The 21,295-nt window shown below is 42.3% G+C and overlaps 1 protein-coding gene across 20 annotated transcripts in view; it reads left to right on the forward strand.

Annotated features, from left to right (window-relative positions):
* Positions 1-21,295, forward strand: part of GTF2I (general transcription factor IIi) — an 89,773-nt gene that overhangs the window by 4,441 nt on the left and 64,037 nt on the right. For all 20 annotated transcript variants that reach the window (XM_069089513.1, XM_069089514.1, XM_069089521.1 and 17 more), the window contains exons 2-3: positions 16,854-16,957; positions 18,854-18,992. In XM_069089513.1, coding sequence (XP_068945614.1) covers positions 16,859-16,957; positions 18,854-18,992 — 238 coding nt within the window. In that variant the 5' untranslated portion in view covers positions 16,854-16,858. The remainder of the gene's footprint in view (positions 1-16,853; positions 16,958-18,853; positions 18,993-21,295) is intronic.

Raw genomic sequence — 21,295 nt, forward strand, 5'->3', positions numbered from 1 at the left:
GGGTTTAGAGTATGTCATTTTGACCTGTTGGTACTAGTTCAAAACCATTAGGCTGGATGAGTTATTTTTAGTGCAGCTAAGTGATGGAGACCCCCCCTCATGTCAACTTAAGAGCAACCCATCTGCTTTTTGGAGCAAGTAGATTTTTCTTTCTTTAATTTTTTGTTCATTTTGAACTTAAATGCAAAAAGACGTTTCCATGTACACAGCACAACCCAGAAAGAGGATTCAGTATGAAACCACGAATGTCCATTTTACACTGTTTACTTCTTTCTAAAACTACATAATAAATACTGCACATTGTTTTCAAAACTACCCTGCTTTTCCGTGTTTCCTTCTGAAGGTTTTTGTTCTCTGCTGAGCCGATTTTTCATGAAAAAAACTGTAAAATAATTCTTTTATTTTACTTTATCAAAATTTGTATGAATTCAGTTTAAATCTGTTTAGACTATGTTTAACTCACTAAGGAAAGTGGATGTAATATTTCCATTGCCATGATGTAGTCTTATTTTATAAGCATTGACGTTTTAGAGATGGATAAAAGTTTCATTTTCGCATAGTAGGCAAGTCAATATTTAATAATAGCAAATATCCCGTGGCGTGCTGAACAGTTTATATTCACATAAGTGATTTACTGATACAAATCACCTTGTTGGTCCTCTCGCCATCCAGGTAAAGTCAGGGAGGGCAGAGAGAGGCATTATCACTGTCACACTTGAGGGTGGGTTCCTGTTCAGATAGCTTATGGGACGTGCTTGTCTCACTAGCTAGAGAAAACCTTCAGCCTCCTGACTTCCAGTACAGCATTCATTCTACTCAGAACACCAAGTTCGAATCTTAGTTTAAGGCATTACTGAATTTCAGAAGATATAAACAGTTCATTTAAAAGCTATGATCTCTTTATTATTTTGTTTTGGGATAGTAAGTGATTTTTTCTGTTTCTCCAAAATAATTTGGGCAGTTGCTCCATGTTCTGCATGTTGTCACCAAGTCCCTGCTTCAGTGACTGCAAAAATTAAGTAGCCAGGCTGTCATTCAATATTCTGATGAGGCTAGAAAAGAGCCAGTGAATCATCTGCAGAATAGCAGCTCACAGTGAGTGTGTTATTATGCCCATTATACAGAAGAAGAGCCTAAGTCTCAGCTGGGAAATAATTTGCCCAAGGTGGCAAAAGAGGGGAAGAAGCCATATCCCATGGCTGTGAGTCCTTGGGTGCTCCCTCTGCCTGGCATCTTTCAAAATGCTGCTTCAGGACCTTAGGAACCAATGCATGTCTTCAGACATTTGACTAAGCCTGACTTTCTTAATTAACATGAATTTCTTGGATTGTTCACCCTTATTTCAGAAGATTATTTCATTCAGGAGTGTTTGTTGGTTGCACGATCGTATTATGGCCTGCTCTTCTGTAACAGTTAAATATTAACTTGATTATGTTTAGAAAATGAGTTAATGTCTGAACTTGTCCCCCTAAAAATACTGATTTTTATCCACCTTGATAAAAATTGTGATTTTGAGATAAATTATACTTCAATACTGTTAAATTTTAAATACTTTACAAAATTAGAGAAAGATAAGTTAATAAATAGAAAAGATTTGAGTAAGAACCTAACTTTAAAAAGAAATTCTGTCTGCCCTCATTACAATTATCTGCTGAAATCCACATCTTTTGTTTCACATCCATTATCAGACTCGGCATCCTACTGTGGAATATTTACAGGATGGCAGTTGTACCTGAGAGAAACATAAGCACAATTTAGTTAACTCAGAAGATAGTTGAGCTGTACTGTCAGGACAGATTTGAATGAAAATGTTCTTCCTTTCTGTTGATGGACTACATAACAGCTTCGACTACTGATTTCTGCAGTCTTCCTCTAGAAGTAAAAGCTTTTGCTTTTTATTGACTGCGGGATGTGCTGGGCAGTGGATATCAGCATCTGGGGGAGCAGAGGGCTGTAGTGTGAGGAGGGTTGGATCAGAACTTGGGTTCAGATGTTGCTTTTGAAGTTTCCATTCAGCATGACCTTGGGTACATGCACGACTTTCCTGGGTTTCACTTTTCTCCTCTGTGAGAAGACAGGAAGGATTTCATAACCTCAGGGGTTCCTTCCAGTTGTTGCTTTGTCTGATAGACTAAAGGAGCTCAGAATGCAGCTAGCACAGGGGCAATCCTTAGGGCGACCTGTGTCAGAGGTATAATCCTAATTTCATGGATGAGCAGACAGGCTCAGAGAAGAGGGCAAGTGGCGTGGGTGAGATTTAGATCCAGTTGTCTGCCAACTCACCTAGTGCTCTTTCCAGTGTACACACCACAGAGCTGGGCTAAGATCTGCGCTTTCCCAACTGTAAAGCCCATAGAAACGTGAGTTATTGTCTGTGTGACCTTAGGCAGGTCACTTACCTGGGCCTCACTTTTCTCATCTCTGTAGTGAGAGAATATAGGGAGAGATTGGCTTACCGGGATGTCTAAGATCTTTAAATTCAACCAGCTCTTACAAACCATTGATCTCCAACTCCTCCAATCTTCCTAAACCCCTTATTAGGATTCTCCTTTATCCTTCTCCCAAGCTACCAAGGTGTATTCGCAGGTAGATGTCAGCAACCTGGACTTTAGTTTGTTTATTTTTGTGCTCTGGTCGAGTTGCAGCCAATAAACTGGCTTAGCAAAGGTTTATTGAAACATTGCAAAAATGAACAATTTTGAAAGCCTTGTGAATGACCAGCCATTGTGCCAGAGGGCCCATAAGGCAGAAGGCTGTTGACACTTCACCAGGCTGTGATTGAGACACCTTTTAGAGATGGCTGGTAATGGGTTAGTTTTGCTTGACTACTCAGATTTGTTGCTTTTTTTGTTTTTCCTTTTTTTTTTTTTTTTCCCACCAGTGGGGTGAAGAAGTAATGATTGTTAATTGAAAAATAGTTTTTTGTTTTTGCTTTTTGGAGGGCAATTGGAGTTAAGTGACTTGCCCAAGGTCACACAGCTAGTTTTTTGTGCTAAGTGTCTGAGGCCAGATTTGAACTCAGGTCCTCCTGACTCCAGGGCCGGTGCTCTATTCACTGTGCTGCCTAGCCACCCTGAAGAATAGTTTTTTTTTTAAGTTTGAATTTTGGAGTAATTTTGTCTTTTCCTTATGTGACAAATTGATTATGCCCCTCTCTTTGTATTTTGTATTAGCTGTGTGCCATCACCCTCCTGCAGTCCTGGGGGGCAGAAATTGTGACATAGCTCCCCTGGGTCTAGTATTGTATTCTGAATACTACAGGTACTTAATCAATTTTTATTAATTTGAATAATAAAGTAATTCTCAATTCCTTACACTTTGTCTCTTGAGTTTCTCTTCATTCTGTTTTTAGCCCTCTTGATGCTTTAAAAATCCAGGGTAAAGGTATTCAAGTTAAGCTGTTAGGAATCTTTCTGGGTCTCTAGTTTGTAGCACATTTCCCATGGCTAATTCCTAGCCAGGGTCATTGCTGTCCTCTGCCCCCTGGATCCCATTCACCCCTTTAAGGTCTGAATCCTGCTTCAGCCATCAGGTGTGTGGAGAAGAGGAAGCCTGAGCCCTTGGGGGCCCCTTTGTTCTTCAGGGTGGGGGATGCAGAGAAGACTTGATCCCTTTACTCTCCTCACTCTTCTTTGAAAACAAAACACTCCTTTCTGACTGAAAGCAGAGCAAACCTCAAAGCCCCAAAGTTAGTAGACAGAGCACCCAAGCTTGAGGAGGAGCTCAGCACCCAAAGGCTCCTGGGACCTTAGTTCTATATCTCTGCCTGCTTACCCCACCCCATGGAATGTGGGAAGGAGATTCTGGACAGTGTACTTAGGACAACCACATTGTATGGCCCCACCCCCCCCCAACCCCCCCATCTCCCAGGACTGGTGCTGTAGCCAGACACCTGCTTTTTGGAAAGGTCGGCCTTGCCTGGCTTGGCTTTACACAGCCTTTTTTCTTTCACCTGATTTTTCATGTGCTTGTTCTCCGTTCAGTGTAACAGAACTGTTAGGTGTACTCCCCACCTGCCCCCATCTCCCTGCCTGCTTCCTTACTTCCTTTGAGGGTTAAAGCCCCAGCACCCAAGCCTTCCTTGCTTGAATACCATAGGCACATACTTAATTCTGTAAATATTAGGTGCCTGTTATGTGCAAGAGGCTTGGCTATAGATTCTAGGCTTATGTCAGATAATTTATATTCTACTATGTTAATACAAAAGCAAGTAAACACAAAATGTAAAGCAACTTAATTTGGGAAGGTAGAGCATTAAACAGGGGAAGTAGGTGGGAGTATGGAGGAAAGGCTTTGGCACTTGAGATGAGTCTTGGAGCAAGAGAAGGTTTACTTGTGAGAGGTAGAGATGAAGAGGGAATGGGCCACCAGGCATGGGGGACAGCTAGTGCAAAGGCTTAGAGAGGGAAGATGAGCTGTTTAGTTGGGAACAACTAAGAGACCAGTTTAGCATGAACATATTTTAAGCTGCATATTTTGTGTATTCACAGTTAATTAGGACCTCAAAGAGAGAAGATGAGTGTTCTTGTACACATTCAGTTTTGTTCATGGCCTATTTTTGTATACAACACACATCTTTGTGGAGTGTGTGGACAAAAATGTAGAATATAAAGAGCACAGTTGGATTTTTTGGTAGTGGTAAGGTTTGTTTTACTCATGGTCAAAGACTCCTCCCATGTTCGATGAGAGCTGCTTTGCAAGTGTGCTTTAGAGCAGCGAGAGCATTTAGAAGTCATGCTTCATAGTGATGCTAAGAGTTGTGCTTTTATACTCAGAAGTCTTCATGATATTTGGAAATGTGCTAGTTAATCTTCCTTTCTGAGAAGTAGGAACTTTTTGTGTGTGGCAAATACTTTTTTGTGTGTGTGTGTTCGGCCACTGGGATTTGTATTGGAATTTGGAATCTAGATTGCCATTATCAGTCTTCATTAATTTATATATTCTCGCTGTGGAAAAGAAATACAAATTGGAGATATTAGAACATGAAATACTAGATTTATTTTTTAAATGCTCTTGAAATCTGAGAAACGCATCCTACCGATGGCTATTGTCTTAGGCGCCATACAGATGTGCTAATGGGTCTGTGACTTAGTGAGGGCCATTTTAAAGCACACTCACTCAGTTTCTCAATTACTCTTTTACATCCCCCCAAACTGTAAATCTAACGCTACCCCAAACGTCTTCTACATGTATGATGTTAATCACAAAGGAAGCCGGTTACCACTATGTGAGATGGTGGCTCTGTCGAGGATTATAAATAAATAGGCTTTAAACAAACTGTGGTCAGGAGAAGGTTCTTTTGCTCCTTGTGCCATTCCTGGCTTGGCCACTTCTTCACTTCTCGTTCTTTGGGCAACTCTCTCTTGATTGAAAAACAATCTGAAATATTAGAAGAGAAAGAATATCCTTTTTTGCTCAGTTCATTTGAACTTCCTTGCCCCTCATGATTTATGGGACCCTTTCTTTTCTTTTCCTACACTCTTCTGGGTGATCTTATCTGATCCCAGGGGTATCATTGTTTTCTCCAGATGAATCCTGAATCTATACATTAATGTATCAGGACCTTCTCTCTTCCCCTGAAGTCTAGTCCAGCAGCACCATCTTGGTAGGTCTGGTAGAATATCTGATGTACATCTCAAGCTTGACGTGTATTAAATGGAACTCCTCATTTCCCCCCAAATCCCTCCTTCTCCCATTGCCTCATTTTGTCGAAGGGGCCACCAGCTTTCCTGTTCTTGATGTTTTCCTTCCTTCTCTTACCCCACCCTCGTTATATTCAAGTCACTTTTCAAGTCTTAGTGATTTTGGTGGGGAAGCTTTATTGTTGACATTAATAAAACAAAAAAATTAGTTTTCCCCATTTCACGAACTCCCCCCAGTTTTTTTTTGTAACAATGAAAAATAAGCAAAATGACTAATCAAACAGCCTATGCACAATTCCACACACATCTGCCATCTTGCTGTCGGGAAGAAGAGTGTTCTTCTAGGGTGAAAATTTGGCCAAGACGTGTGAGCTCTTCCTCCACATTGTCTCTCCATTCTCCCCTTCCTTGGGATGTGAACTATGGCAGTGGCCTCCTTCTTGGTCTCCCTGCTTTTGAGGCTCTGCTCCATGCTTCATCTACCCCTTGAGTATTCTTAAGACTTCTATGTAGCCAGGCCAAGGCCAGGGCATCACTGTCAGCCTCTCTGACCCTAGAGCTCTTAGAGAAAATAGGAGAGTCTTCACTGCTGCTCAGAACCTTCCACAATCTGGGACCTCCTGGCCTTTGTAGACTTGTTCATTTTACTTCCTTTCCTGTACTTAACATTCTAACCAAACTAGCTCAGTTCTCTGGCTGCTGTTTCCTAAACTCAAGCTGGTCATTCTCTGCTACACAGAGAGATGACACCCTCCTCCCCCCTTTTCCGCCCATCCCACTTTATTTCTGTCTCTTAGAGTCACTGACTTTGTTCTGTTTTGGTAATGCCTTTTAATGTGGAACTGTTCCTGCTGCTCCAGCTGCCTGTGCAGCTGAAAATACTCTAGATACTTCTCCATGTCTAGGTTGGATCCCCCAGGAGAGTAGAAATACTGGGAGGGCGAAGACTATTTGGTTTTGGACTGTGTCTCTCCAACCCTTAGCACACAGTGACTGGCACAGAGAAGGGGCCCTCATAGAGTCATGGCACAGCAGATTTAGAGTTGGCAAGCTGGTTTGGCCTCTCATTTTACAGTGAGGAAACTGAGGCAAAAAGAGGTGATGTAGGTTTACTGAGGTAACACCAGTTAAATTTGAAACTCAGTTTCTTTGATTCCAAAACCTCTTCTGTACCATATAATGGTAAAATTATTTGTGATTTTTTTTTGAAACTAAGCTTAGCATTTCAGGGATTTTTTTTGAGTTGCTTTTTAGTCATGTTTGACTTTGTGCCCCCATTTGAGATTTTCTTAGCAAAAATATCAGAGTGGTTTGCCATTTCCTTCTCCAGCTCATTTGTAAAAATGTGGAAACTGAGGCAAACAGGGTAAAGTGACTTGCACAGGATCATACAACTAGTGTCTGAGGCCAGATTTGAACTCAGGAAGATGAGTCTTCCCAGTTCTATGCCATTGTGCTACCTAGTTGCCCCAGTAATTTGAGGATTAGCCAGGAAATTACCATTACTCTTTGTGATGGTAACTCATTAGGGGAAAAAAATAATTTATTTTAGAATATTTTTCACATTAAAATTATATTTAATTGAGCAAGTCTGTGAATGACTATCATATAAAACATTGTGCTAGGGGCTTTAGAGGTGATCTGCTTTAATACGTCAGAAGAATGTAATCCTCTGTTTTTGTCTGAGCCTCCACAAAAGCAGTCCCATGTCCACTCACCCCATCTTCCTCAGGAAGTAGTTTTCCTGAGTTGCTATGGGCAGCTTTCTGGTGATGAGAAATAGACCTACAGTGGTTCTTTCAGCCAGTTTGTGAGCTGAGCTTGGGCTATAGAGGCTCAGCCTTTGCAGGGGACATCTATGGCACTGTGGGATTTAATCCAGACTAGGGGATGGGGTACACAGGTAATTGAACAAAAATTGCCTCCAAGAGTTTTAGAATTCATTTTCATGAGGTAAAAAGGCCCCAGGAAGAGTGGTTTTGTTGACATAGCCTCCCTATAAGGAGTATAAGGAACATGTTAAAAAACTGGGGGTAGGGGAGACATGGTGAGGAAGAGTAAACATTGACATTCCTGGGGAATTAGTCTTCTAGAAAGGGGACACCAGATATGGACATGAAGCTTGGCAGGCTCTGTGGCAGGTGCTAGCATACAAAGATAGCTGTGGAACAGTTCCTGCCCTCAGAGAGCTTACACTCTGTTGGGAATGCACTATGTGCACCTAAGGCCCTAGCAGCTGGGTGATGAGGAAAGGCATCTTGTAGGACAGAAGTGCCAGCCCTCTAAGTACTACCAGGTCCTCAGGGTTTAATATCCCTTGTGGAGGAGGTGGATTGGAAGGAAGGAGCCTTCCAGGCCTGGGGGATGGATGACAGGGGCAGAGGTATAAGGGCAAGAGATTAATTGCAGGAAGATCAGTTCGGCCTGGAATGCAGACTAAAGAAAGGCTTGTCCGTGAAACAGCAAGCTTCGATTAATGCTGCTTAAAGATTTCACTGACATTTTTTTCCTTACATCACTCTCACAGTCCTCTAGTCTTCCCATAACTCCTCCATTCCATAAATGCCTTTCCTTATAACATAGTTTTTAAACAAATCACATTTGTGAAAAACTTTAAGATGCCAAGTTAGAGGAGCTCATAATGAACATACTGATCTCATTGTTAGGAGGGAGCCTTTGAAGGTTCTAGCAGGGGAAAGGATGTGGTATTCGAGCCGTGATCTAGGGAGAAGACTTTGGCTAGTGTTTGGGAGATAGACTGGGCTGGGATGAGGCTGGAGGCTGGGAGACTGAGCAGGAAGCTATGGCAGTGGTCTGTCTAAGAGGTAATGAGGTATAGAGAAGTGATGTCATAGAAGTACTGACTGAATATGGAGGGGAGGGAGAAGATGGCTTACTGGGAGGGAGGGATTTGAGTATGTTGAATTGGTGCCAGTGGGGCATTCAGTGGGAAATGTCCAATGGGCAGTTAGAACCCATAGGCTGGTGTGGTGCCAGAGCCTTGGGCTGGACATCCAGATCTAGTCGTCTCAGTGATGATTGAGCTCAAAGGAGCTGCCAAGACCACTGACTATCTAGAGAAAAGAGACAAGGCCCTAGAGGCCAGACCTCGTTGACCATCTTTGTGTGGGTTAGATGATCATGGGCTAGCCACAAGCATAAGGGCTCTGTTCACTTCTAATGGGGCTCTGGGCTTTTAGAGCTGATAGGGAGCTTTTCTAAAATTCAAGAACTTTCCCAACACAGAATAGAATTGACTTGTCCTGGGCTCCCAAAACTTACATAGCCTGCCTTTATCTGCTTCCATCCTACTCCCTTCATCTCAAATTTAGGTCTGGAAGGGCCTTGGCAAACCATCTAGTCCAACTCCATCATTTTACATAGGAGGAAACTGATGCCCAGGGATGGGAAAGGAGCTCAGCCCAAGATCACACAAGGGAGTGAATTGTAGAGCCCAAGTCCTCTAACACTAAGTCACACATTATTCCATGAGCCAAACTGGACCACATCCAGTACTCACTGGCCTTGAAAGGGTGTCTGCAGTCTTTTGAAATCTCCCCATTTGAAATCCTAACCATCTTTTAAAGCCTAAACACACTATAGAAGTAGGAGTTTAATATTGTTGATTTGAGATAAACAGGATTTATTGATCCTACATCTGGGTTTAGTATCATCAATTTTTTCTTAGAAAAGGGAAGGCAGACTTCATTATATGAAGGAAATTTAAAGTTTCTGACATGCAGAAAAGTTTTCCCTGAAAACCAGTCCAGGTTTTGATTGCATGGTCAAAACTCCAGCTAATTGAGAAAAACCTACCCCCCAGTCTGAAGTACTCTTGTGTGGCCTGAGCTGCCTGACTTTGGGGCCTTTGGATGAGACTGCAAAGGATTGTTCAATTTCATTCCCTGCCCAGTGGCCAGAAGGGGCATTTCTGTTTTTCTAGATGTGAATAGCCCCAGGTTTTACTGAATTTATTATCCCTTAAATTCAGCCATTGTGAGGATCCTCCCAGCATCATAGAAGGGACTTGTGTGCCCTTCAGTGCCTGTCACCACTGCTTTCCAACATAAGTAATATATTCATTAAGACAAATGTGCTTTTAAAACTCATTCTTTTTTTTAAAAAAATAGAATGGTTGATGTGAGGATAATTCACTAAAGTTGCAGAGAATTTTACTTTTTGGATTAAGTAAATTCTTCTGACCAGTATTTCACTAATTAGGACTTTAGAATGTAGTGGGAGTGATGGATAATTTTCATTTTCATAAACAACATCTGCCACCACAGCCACTATGCATAATTCTACAAAGATTGGTTTGATAGATTATTTTTTCTGCCCATCGGCCAATTAATAAAAAAAGTCAAGGGAGGCAGTCTGTCTTATTGGCCCTCTACCTGCAGGGCCTGGGACATCATGACTGGCTCAGACCCATCTGGCCATTGTGTGTTAGCAGCAAGACTCAAGTTGGGATCTTCCTGACTTGGATCATGGCCTGAGAGCTTGGAGGGACAATAGGGCTAGACTTTCTAGTCCTTATTTGTCCTGCCTCTCAAAGATGCAGTTAGCAATGGGAAACCTAAATTGTCGTCCTGTCTCATTGTATGGCTCTTGGCTAATCACAGATGCTCTCTACGTCTCAGTTTCCTGCTCTGTCAAAAGTAAGGGGGTTGGACTGCATTAGGAGATGAGTATTTTCTGCAAAAATAAGCAAATGAGTGTGCCTGTGTGTTGATTTACTTTAGTTTGGGGCAGACACTTGCATATTATGTACAGTGTGAATACTACCCTCTGGAAACCTTTAATTTTTTGACTAAGACCATTAATATAATACCTGTTACCGACTGTTTAAGGCTCTATGGTCAGCATTTCTTCAGATGTATCTGGTAATGTTTTCTACCAGTGAAGAAGTGATAAGACTTGTACAAGACTTTGGAGGGGCTTGGCAAACTGGGCTTCTTTTCCAGGACCCTGTTTCTTGGATGAACTGAGTCCTGGGACTTTTGCTGCCTCCTCACAGGGTCCCCTAGCTTCTAACCGCCAGGACCCCTGAGACCGTGCCTGCTACAGAAAGGTTTAGAAGGCATTGTCAAGGGCAGAAAGGGGTCCCAGGTTCTTGGCAGTACAAATGAAACTCCGCAGGGCCCCCAGAATTGTGGGCAGCACAGATGCAGCCACGGGAGTATTTCCCTTGTTCTTCTGAAGTTCATCAGTGCATTCTGCATAGTGATACAGGTCTGGTTTAGGAAGCCTGGAGCACCTTGGTTAGCTTTTATGAGCTGCACGGGCTTGTTCCTAACTGTTGGCTGCCCCTCTGCCAGCCTGGAGGAAGCCCAGGGGCCCTCCTGCTCCCTGTGCTGCTGGGGCCTCAGCTGGCCTTGACTTGGGTTGGGAAGTTTTAGCACTGTTGGTGTTTTTTTTTATTTTGGCCCCTTGTTTATTCTGTACAACCTGATGCCGCAACAATGTTACAGAAAGGAAAAACAATGAATTCCCCAAGTTTCATATCAAATGAGTTGTATCTTATGCATTGATATCAAGTTTGGCTGCTCTCCTGCTGGGTCTCATTTATATGGGGAAACAAACAATAAAATAAGTGTAGGATGACATTTTGTGCCAACACTGTGTGGAGTATCAAATAGCAGACTGAGAAGCCCTGCAGAAATCCAGGGGAGGAGAAGCACAGTCCAGCCCAAAAGCATCCTCTGGCCAATTGGCTGAAATTGCCCAAGGGCAGCTGGCTTCGCTCCAGTTGGGGAGATTGTAAGGGAGGGGGAACATTCACAGATGTTAAAGAGAAACACCTTTTTAGTGGCTTTTTTCCCCCAGAATTTATTTTTAGTTTTCAACATTCATTTCACATGATTTTGAGTTCCCAGTTTTCTCCCCATCTCTCCCCTACCCCCCACCCCAAGGTGGCATGCATACTGATTACCCCTTCTTCCCCCAGTCTGCCTTTCCTGCTATGGTAGTTCTTAAAAATGAAATTGTTTACTAGAAATCTATTGTCAGTTGAAAAATAAGTGGATTCCGACTTAATTTTTGCTGTAGTCTACTGATATGAACAAGTTTTCTAATATAAAGTGTGACTTTGAGAAGCCAATTATTAGTCTTGAGTAATACTTGAAAATGAAAATTGTAATACATTTTCTTTGAGCATCTTCCAAGACAATGCAAGCACTGAGTCAAATTAATAAAAGTAGAAATACTTCTTTTTCTTCATTTCACATTTTATTTAGGAATATTTAGCATAACATACTTAAATGAGATCTATTTTCACATGAAATAAGCAATTATTGAAATATAAATAGTTATGAATCAGTTATTGTATGAAATCCATGTTATTTTAGACTGTCTTGTATTTTCTTAGTGTGTGTGAGCTAGTCCAGGTGAGATTGTGCTGAGATGGCTGGCATTGCTGCTCTGGGTCACCCTACTATCCTTCTTAATGGATATGCCAGTCGGCAGCAGACAGCAGCCTCTCCTGTGGTTCTTCTCCCATAAAAAGTGATTCCCAGACGAAATCATCTCCAGGATCCCTTCCAGCTTAGCCATGATAGAGTTCTAAGTGAAGCTGAAGAGATTTAAAAATGGAATGCACAGAATTTAAGTTTGAGGAGTACATATGTTACAGGGAAAAAATGAGAAAGTATAATAACAGGTTGTGAATTTGATGAATATATCCAAGATGGACGTGCTGTTGTGAGTCATCTCATGAGTTATGCTGCCCTGAGTGTATAATTGTGACAAAAGCTTTTGATTTGACTGCCACCAGCAACAACAAAAACCCAAGTAGAGAAATAAAAAGGAGTCAGTTCCTTTTGTAGCCTCCTTGGAGGTTACAAGGTGTTGTTTTTGGGATTAGGTTCATTCCAGTGGAGTAAATTTTATTTTTGAACATTTCATTATAAAGTCATATATGCCTATGGGGAAATTTCTCAGTTTGAATTGGGTGTTTTGATTAGAGTGCACAGGGACTGGGTGGCCTTCATTGCCTTGGGACCTTCTTTCACAAGTTCATTTCTTCCCTTACTCTGTCTCTCCCCCCAAAAAGAAAATCCCCAGGAAAAAATGAAACTTTCCTCAGGCCACAAGATTTTCTTCAGTCCTTGGGGGATCCCCTGCCTTGCCTTTCACAGAAGCCTGTCTCCTGCATTGGATTGTACTTAGCCATGTGTTCCACTTGAACTGGACACAGTGGCAGCCTTCGCTTGAGAAGATGGGACTCCTGCCATTTCAAGTCATGATTTAAAAACCCCACCAAAAAACCATGGAATTATGGGGGGCAAAGCCCATTAAAAAGGTGTTTCTCTTTAATATCTGTGAATGTTCCCCTTTCCTGGAGCCCTCCCTGGTGGTAGATGAGCCAGAAGGGCAGGAAGAGGCCGGACAGAGGCCTGCCAGCTTTGGGAGTGAGGAAGTGACCGAGGGGGCCTTCACCTGGGGCCAGTGACCTTAAATACGATCGGGTTCTTTTCTAATATGAACATACATTTTATTTTGTGTATTTTTGAAACATTTTCCCCCCTTTTTTTTGGAGGGGGGAAAGGCAAGACAAATGGGGTTAAGTGACTTGCCCAAGGTTACCTAGCTAGTGTCAAATGTCTGAGGCAGGATTTGAACTTGGGTCCTCCTGACTCCAGGCCAGTACATTCACTGCACCACCAGCTGCCCCGAAGCATTCTGAGAAGGGACCCAACGGTCTCATCAGACTTTGGAAATCAGAGAGATGAGGAGGAAGGGAAGTGGGAGGTGGCCGTCGGTCTCAGAATCCCTGACCTCCAGGGAGGCAGTAGGGACGTTGGGAAGGCTTTGGAGCTAGGGAGTGACTGCTTTGGGAAGGGCACTTAGTTAGATTGGAACCGGGCCTGAGGTCCAGAAGAGTGGTGATGAGGCCTTGGGGATGGAGAGGATGGGATGAGTTCAGGAGAGACTATGGAGGTGGGATCAGTTCTCTCTTAACAATTACAGCCTCTTATTACTTCTTGACCCTTGTGCCTCAGATTTTTTTTTTTTCCATTTTAAATCATGTTGCAAATTGTTCCCCAAGAAAAGAGTTGAAGGAGTGGAAAGAAAACAAGAGAGGGGTAATTAGAAGAGCTGGGATGTTCCTCTGCCGCTGGCTGCTGCTTTTTATTTTAAATGATCTTTTTAATTTCTTGATTGGATGAAGCCTTTCTTTATTAGGCTGGCCCTGTGCCAGCACTGGGGGTGCGGATCCCTGCCCTCACGTGGCTTACATTCCTGCAGCTTTTTATTATTGAGATGGTGAAGTTAAACGAGAATAGTTTGGTGAAAAAACATTTTGAGTGTTTTTGGAATAATAGGAGCTAATGTCTTTGTTGGGAATATTTTTGGTGAATAAAAAGTAAAATTTGAGTCTTGTTTGAATTTGTTTTTTGTTGAGTCATTTTTTCAGTCCTGTGTGACTCTGTGACCCCTTTTGGGTTTTCTTGGTAGAGATGCTGGCGTGGTTTGCCATTTCCTTCTCCAGCTCATTTGACAGGTGAGGAAACCGAGGCAAACAGGGTTAGGTGACTTGCCTGGGGTAAGGTAACATAGTTACGGCTGAGGCCAGATTTGAACTCAGAAAGAGGAGTCAGCCTGACTCCCAGCCTGATGCTCTGTGCACTATGGTGCCACCTAGTGGCACCCGTTTGAATTAACTACATCAGTGGAAAGTGTTTCTGTGTTCGAGGCACTGTGTATTCAAGGTGAACAGAAGAGGCATTCCTTCACTCTGGGATTATATTCTGTTAGGAGAAAGGGAAGCACAAAGGGCTTTGTAAGAGGTGGTTCCTGGAGGAGGGAGGGCATTCCAGGCTTGAGGGATGGCCAGTGCAAAGGCCTGGGGAAGGGAAATGACCGGACCACAGGATGTGCCAGTTATATGGTCAGAGGTGCTTTAGCTGTGTGAAAAGTAGATGGAGGTGCGATTGAAAGTGGGGAGACCATTTCACCAAACCAGGAGAAGGGCACAGAGGACCCGAGTTAGGGTGTCAAGAGAAGGAGGTAGATGCAAAAAGTAGACTAAGCAGGACTTTGGGCCAGAGTGTAAGGGAGAAGGAAGAGCTGCAGGGACTGAGAGACAGAGAGAGGGCAGTCCCTGCCCCGCAGAACCAGGGAAGGTGGGGCTTCTACTGTGCACATGCTCAGGGTGAGATCTCTGGACCAGCCGGCTGGAAATGGCCATGCCCAAGAGTTGGGAGATGCTGCAGAGTGAAGGCGAGAGATGAGAGAGGGGGTCTGTGTGCTGGGGGGACTCCTGTGATAGGGCCTCCAAGCAACAGGCTGTGGAGAGAAGAGAACCTCGGCCTTCACCCTGCTGGAGGTGGTTGGGGGAGCTCAAGGGAGTGGACAGTTTCCTAGTAGTTTGGTTGTGTCAGAAGGGTTTCCAATCAAGTGATGTTGATTTGATGACGCCCTCCTTTACTATTATTAGTTTTTTTGCTTTTTTGTAGGGCAGTTGGGGTTAAGTGACTTGCCCAAGGACACACAGCTAGTTTTTGTGTTGTTAAGTGTCTGAGGCTGGATTTGAACTCAGGTCCCCCTGACTCCAGGGCTGGTGCTCTATTCACTGTGCTACCTAGCTGCCTCAACCCCCTCCTTTAAAAAAGGGCCGCCTCCTTGATCTCGCCATCCCACCTAAGTGTTTACCAACTCCACAGTTTATTTGAGGATAAGCTTTTCTTGTTCCACCCTGCTCTGTGTGCCACTTTGCATCTTCACTGTGATCTCTGTTGACAATAAGGCCACCTTCACTGACCCACCAGAGCCACTCTTCTTAAGTCTCGTTACGTTTCTCACGGCCTCCCTGAAAACCCCTCTTCATGCCTCGCTGAGAGTTCCCTCTGCTCTGCTCTAGCTGGCATGGTTTTTGGAACTCTTGGCCTAGACGAGTCAAATTCAGTCTCATACATGGAATAGCTGTATGACCTTAGGCAAGCCCTTAATAGCTTTCTGCCTCAGTTTCCTTAACTGTAAAAGGAATAATAATAGCACCTACTATACAGGGTTGTTGTAAGGATCAAATGAGATCCCATTTATAATGTTTTGGCCCAGTTCCAGGTGCCTATGAAGCACTTAGGAGATGCTTAATCCAGTGGCATGGTCTGTACTATTACAGGAGAATCCTGCTTTGTGAAACAAAATGCATCTTAAGGTTGTTCTGCTATATATCTTACATATAGTTTTATATATGATAAAATTAGATTTTTATATATAGATACATATATATTTGCTTTTTGGAGGGGGGAAGGCAGGGCAATTGGGTCTAAGTGACTTTCCCAAGGTCACACAGCTAGTAAGTATTAAGTGTCTGAGGCCAGATTTGAACTCAGGTCCTCCTGACTCCAGGGTCAGTGCTCTATTCACTGTACCACCTAGCCCCCCTTAATATATGTTTTAAGTCTCAGTATGAAGGCTTCATTATTTGTTGATAGGGAGAAAAAGTTACAACTAAACCAAATCACTTCCCCTCTCTAGGCCTCAGTTTCCTCATATGTAAAATCAGAGAGTTGATCTAAAGAATGTTTAAAGGCCTTTCCAGCTCTGAGGCCATTTAGAAGTTGGGCAAATTCATACGAGTTTGGTTTGCAGAATGGTAATGCTGGGTGTGAGATCCATTTGAGTTTCTCATTGTCTGTTAAATTTCCCGAATCCCTAGTCTTAAACGTTGTTCATATGTATATAGTCTTGCCTAAAATTGACCTAGTAATGCTGGTGAAAGCCATACACTTGATAATTTTTCTGTTTTTGGTTCATGGGTAGATTGGAAGAAAGAAGAATTTGTTGCTTGAGTCCAGAATATGCTGCCTGTCCCACTCTGGGATTACTATGGGAAGGAATGTGGAACAGGGTGACCCCTAAATCATGACTGAGCCTTCAGTAGGGAGCAATGAGTGGGTTATCCCCTTAAAAGGAAAGTAAAACGGGTCTTGAGACATTGTTATTGCTTCCTGGATTGAGACTGAGAGGCAGCGTTGTACATGCATAGAGTTCCCTCCTGGTTCCCCAAGTTGGGACAGTTTCCTTGTGTGACATTGGGGCAAGCTTCCTTGTGTGACATTGGGGCAAGCTTGTCTTCTCCTTGTGCCTCAGTTTTCTTATGTGTAAAAATGATGGTGTTGGATGGAATGGTTTCTAAGATGGGTCCTACTTCTGCCATTATAGTTAAACGTTCTTATTCAGTTCCCCATTTTGTTTCCATTTCAGGAATCATGGCACAAGTAGCAATGTCTACGGTGTCAGTTGATGATGAGGAGTCTTCAGAGAGCAGAATGGTGGTCACGTTCCTCATGTCTGCCCTTGAGTCGATGGTAAGATGGAACTACTGTTGGTTACCTGTATATGTGTATTGGGGTGATCCTCTCCCATGACACTTAGGTCATGGCTTAGATTGGGTTTTTGTGAAATCCAGTAGTACAACTGCTTGATGGCCCACTTGAGTTTCTTTGCTGGATCATTGGAATCCTGTCTTTTTCCAAAGGATGCAGTGATCTTGGCAACAAATGAGGATTGTTGGTTTTTGGTTTTTTTTTTTTTGAAGATGTACTTTTATTTACTTTGTGGAATTTAGTATACATTTTATTTTTACCATGATTGAGAAAGTTTTTCCTAAACTTTAATTGGTTAGTTCACCTTTATACTTACTTTGAATTTGTATTTAAAGTCATCATAGAATCTGTGAATTTTGTATATCATAGTAGGGTGGTATTTCTCATCTGTCCATGGTATGGTGGTATTTCTTATCTGTCCAGTTTTTCATGATTTGTTTGAAATCATCTCTTTCAACATGATTAAATTATATGTTGTTAATAGTTAAATTTATGCATTATTTCTCAGGATCATTTAAAAAGATAACCCACTCCTCAATCACATTGTGTAGTTAAAGTTTTTAACAAGTTGATGAAACATTATCATTTCCTCCCTGACTTCTGTATCACATACATTATGATAGGATAGTGAGAATCTGATTGTGATTTCTTACAGACTCAAATAATAGTTGATTCAGAATAAAGAAGAATCAGGTTTAATCATTTGTAGTGATATGTTGGTAAACTAACATGAATGGCCTTAGGCTGTATGGCTTTAAAATATTATACAACAGTCCAGTTCCACACTCTCTGATTCATCTGGTTTCTTTTTCCAGGTTTATAGCTTAATATATCTCTCAAGCTTAATGATCAAAAAAAGCTTTTAAGAAATCATAACAGCATTTTCTTCAGAATGCTGCTTTTTTCTGTTTTATCAATATAATGTGAATCTTATTTGTGGTTTACTTTAATTGAAACAGGGCTCTTAGGCAATTATGTAGAAATGAAGGTCATTTTATAAAATACAGTTGTTCACAAAATCATTGTAGGTGTTACAAGCCTTGGGGCCTAAGGCCTGGGATGGTGGTCTTTCTTGGAGTAAACTTGTCCTCATCCTAGGACCTTGGAAAAAACACCCCTTTAGTTCTGTGCCTGCATTCCCTCAGCAGTCCTCAAAGTGAGAACAAGATCACTATTCTCACATCAGTCATTTAGAAGATGAAGAGACTGAATCAGATGCCCTTTGAATACCTTTGACTGGGGCTTGTAACTGCTGCTTCCTTTGGGTGCTTAAAGCAGAGTATTCCTCTGAAGCCAAGCTTTCACGTTGACCTGTACCTGGGTTTGTACTGGGAGACAGTCAGTGGTCACAGATTCTGCTCCTAATTGAACCTACCTAACAAATGCTGTTTTTTTCTGAATGTGGACTTAATGAGAGTATGGCTGCATCAGTACCACGTAGCCCCTGTTGGTAGAGAGCACATTTAAAGTCTAGATTGTTAGGATGCCTTAAGCCTTGTTGCCTTCATTTGAGAATCCAGGGCTTCCTTGCCATGGCTCAGTTAGCTCTAAAGTGGCCTGTCCAGTTCTGCACAAAAGAATAAAATTTCATATATGTTAAATTTACTTTTTAAATGATTTACTTCAGTTTTTAAAAATGAATGTTCTAGTAGTTGTTTGGATATGGAATAAAAGTGGTGAAGATGCCCCAATCCAAAAAGATGTCAGTTGCTTCTGTAGGCCATGAAAGCATGAGCTGGGAAGTAGCCGCTTGTCACTAAACATATTACTTTCCTTACTATTGGATTGGAAGTCATCTAGTTGTTTGCGATTCATTAATCATAACATGTGTTTGTCTGTGTGTCTGCATGGTTCTTATCTAAGGCTTTTGTTTTTTAGTGTAAAGAACTTGCCAAATCAAAGGCAGAAGTAGCCTGCATTGCTGTCTACGAGACAGACGTGTTTGTTGTCGGCACTGAGCGAGGACGGGCTTTTGTCAACACCAGGAAGGATTTCCAGAAGGATTTTGTGAAATACTGTAAGTGCTTGTATAATATCTCTTGTGCTTCCTAGATTGGGTTTCCATATTCGTGCTTAAGACTCCTTCAGCTCTGCCGAGAGCACTAGGGCGGCCAGTGACTAAAGCCTGGTGGCAGGAGTCTGAAGAAAGGGGCTCCGTGATCTGGTGCTTTGTGTTCCTTCCAAACTCCACATGCCAGCTTAGCATGACAGGTGGCTTTCCTAAGGCCAGCCTGAGTTTTATAATATGCCATAGGATATTGAGAACTGCTGTGTTTTTGTAGTTTCCCCCTCTTTAGTTTGTAAATCCTGTAAAAGGAGAGCATTGTACCAAGTACTGACTGATAGAGAATTCTATTGAAACCAGCGAAGGAACAAAAAAATTTGTGATAGGGGGTGTCCAATATATAAAACAACCTATTTCTGCTACCTAGATGGGATCTCTCTCCATTATCAGGGATGGGAATCCAGTGTGTCTGGGTAAATAATAAAAGAGAGTAGCTAATTGATGATTTAAGATTAGTAGCTCATTAAGGTCTGTGGCTAATTGGATAGCTAGCCCTATAATCCTTTTTTTTACAGAATTTAACAAGAATTCTGAGTAGCATATGTAATGTAATGCCAAGGAAAGGCAACTTCCCAGGTTCAAAATACCAGCATAGGTGCTCTCTATTTTATTCAGTAACAAACCCAGAACAGAGAAGATCAAAACATGACATCATTCAAAATACAGCATTTACTAAGTGTGATTAAATAATCTCCAAGGCCTACCCCACCCCAGGATCTTCCAATCATTCAATCAATTACAAAGTCCCTGTTCTAAATACTACTCCACCCCTAGGCTATACCTTCTTTTGGTTCACCACAAAACCCCTCTTCTCAAATGGAGATTATTTTCCAAACATAGGTAAAGTACCTTCATTTGTCAATCACAGAGCACAATAAGGTCAAAAGTTCCCCACCCCTAGGATCACAATTGAATCTACCCCAGAGTTACATCAAGTTTAAACACAGCACTTAATACCCAAATGGAGGTCTTTTCTTCATCTTGACACGAGGCAAGTTCTCAGCAATCTTAGTTCCTGGGGAGACAAGGCTTAGCAAGGCCATAAGATACATTGCCAGTCCCTTCATGAATTTATCCTCTGTCTGTAGAACAGTCCTAGAACCCCTGAACACATTAGCAAAGCCCTCTCCCAGGATTTCTGTAAACATACAACAAGAAAATCCTTCTTCAGGGCTTCTGAACCAACAGAAAGGCTCCCAGACCCCTGCAACAACAGCACTGTCCTTCACCAGTGGACAGTATTCATTCTGTCTGCCGGACAGTCTCCAGACCCCTGCAACAACAGTACTGTCCCTCACCAGTGGACAGTATTCACTCTCTGTCTGCAGGACAGTCTCAGGCCTTCTTAACCAAATGCCAGGTTCCAGGACTTCTTCAACAGGACAGTCTTTCACCAGTGGACAAATCTGGCAAAATAACATCAAAACAGACAGACAAAGTACCAGCAAAACAGCCATGTCTCCTCAGTCCTTGGCAGCTCAGGGGGCAGGTCTCAAAAGTCCAGGGCAATTCAAAGCGGCCACCAGCAATCTCTTAGTCTCTCTCTCTCCACGAGGTGCTGCTTCCAAAAAGAACTTCCGCCTCTCTCTTGTCTCTCCAAATCTACATCACCAGCTCCTCCCACTTCAGGACTTTCTTTTCACATCAACAAGCCCATCCCACAGGTGGGATTAACAAACTCTGGGTTTTAATACAATCAATTTGAAAACCAAGCCAATACAGGGGAATCTTTAATTGCCATTACTATCACAGCATATTGCCATACAATGTCAGCAATAGTAACCCTGTGATACCATTAGATATCACTAGGAGATACTTTGACCTGATGGTTTATGTATATCAAGTTTTCGTGTTGATGCCATTATGCGTCATTTGCCATATGAACCCAGAGATAGGTTTTTTTTTTCCTCTTGGTATCTGTATTTACATTATTTTTCTTTATTACTGGGTGGTTATTCCCGTTAGAACTGAGAAAGAAGCATTAAGAGAGCTGTTCTTATATGCAAATTTGATTCCTTGTCTGTTTGCTGGTGTTTATAGTTTCTTCCACTTACTGGCAATTAGATTCCATAGAGAAATACTCCAGATTATGAGTTCTCATTGGACTATTGAGTGCAATTCTTTGGCTCGTATATTTTTAATTTCCTTGTAAATTATCTTGACCGTAAGGGGTCGGTGAAGGTACACGTTATCCTGAAGCTGCGTTGTGTCAGGATTGATTCAGGTCCAGAGTTTTTGAGGAGGCCTGTTGGACC

This window comes from Petaurus breviceps, unplaced genomic scaffold (genome assembly GCF_028583685.1).
Source record: "Petaurus breviceps papuanus isolate PSGF00001 unplaced genomic scaffold, PetGlider_PUasm1.0 186, whole genome shotgun sequence".
Classification (NCBI taxonomy): Eukaryota; Metazoa; Chordata; class Mammalia; order Diprotodontia; family Petauridae; genus Petaurus; species Petaurus breviceps.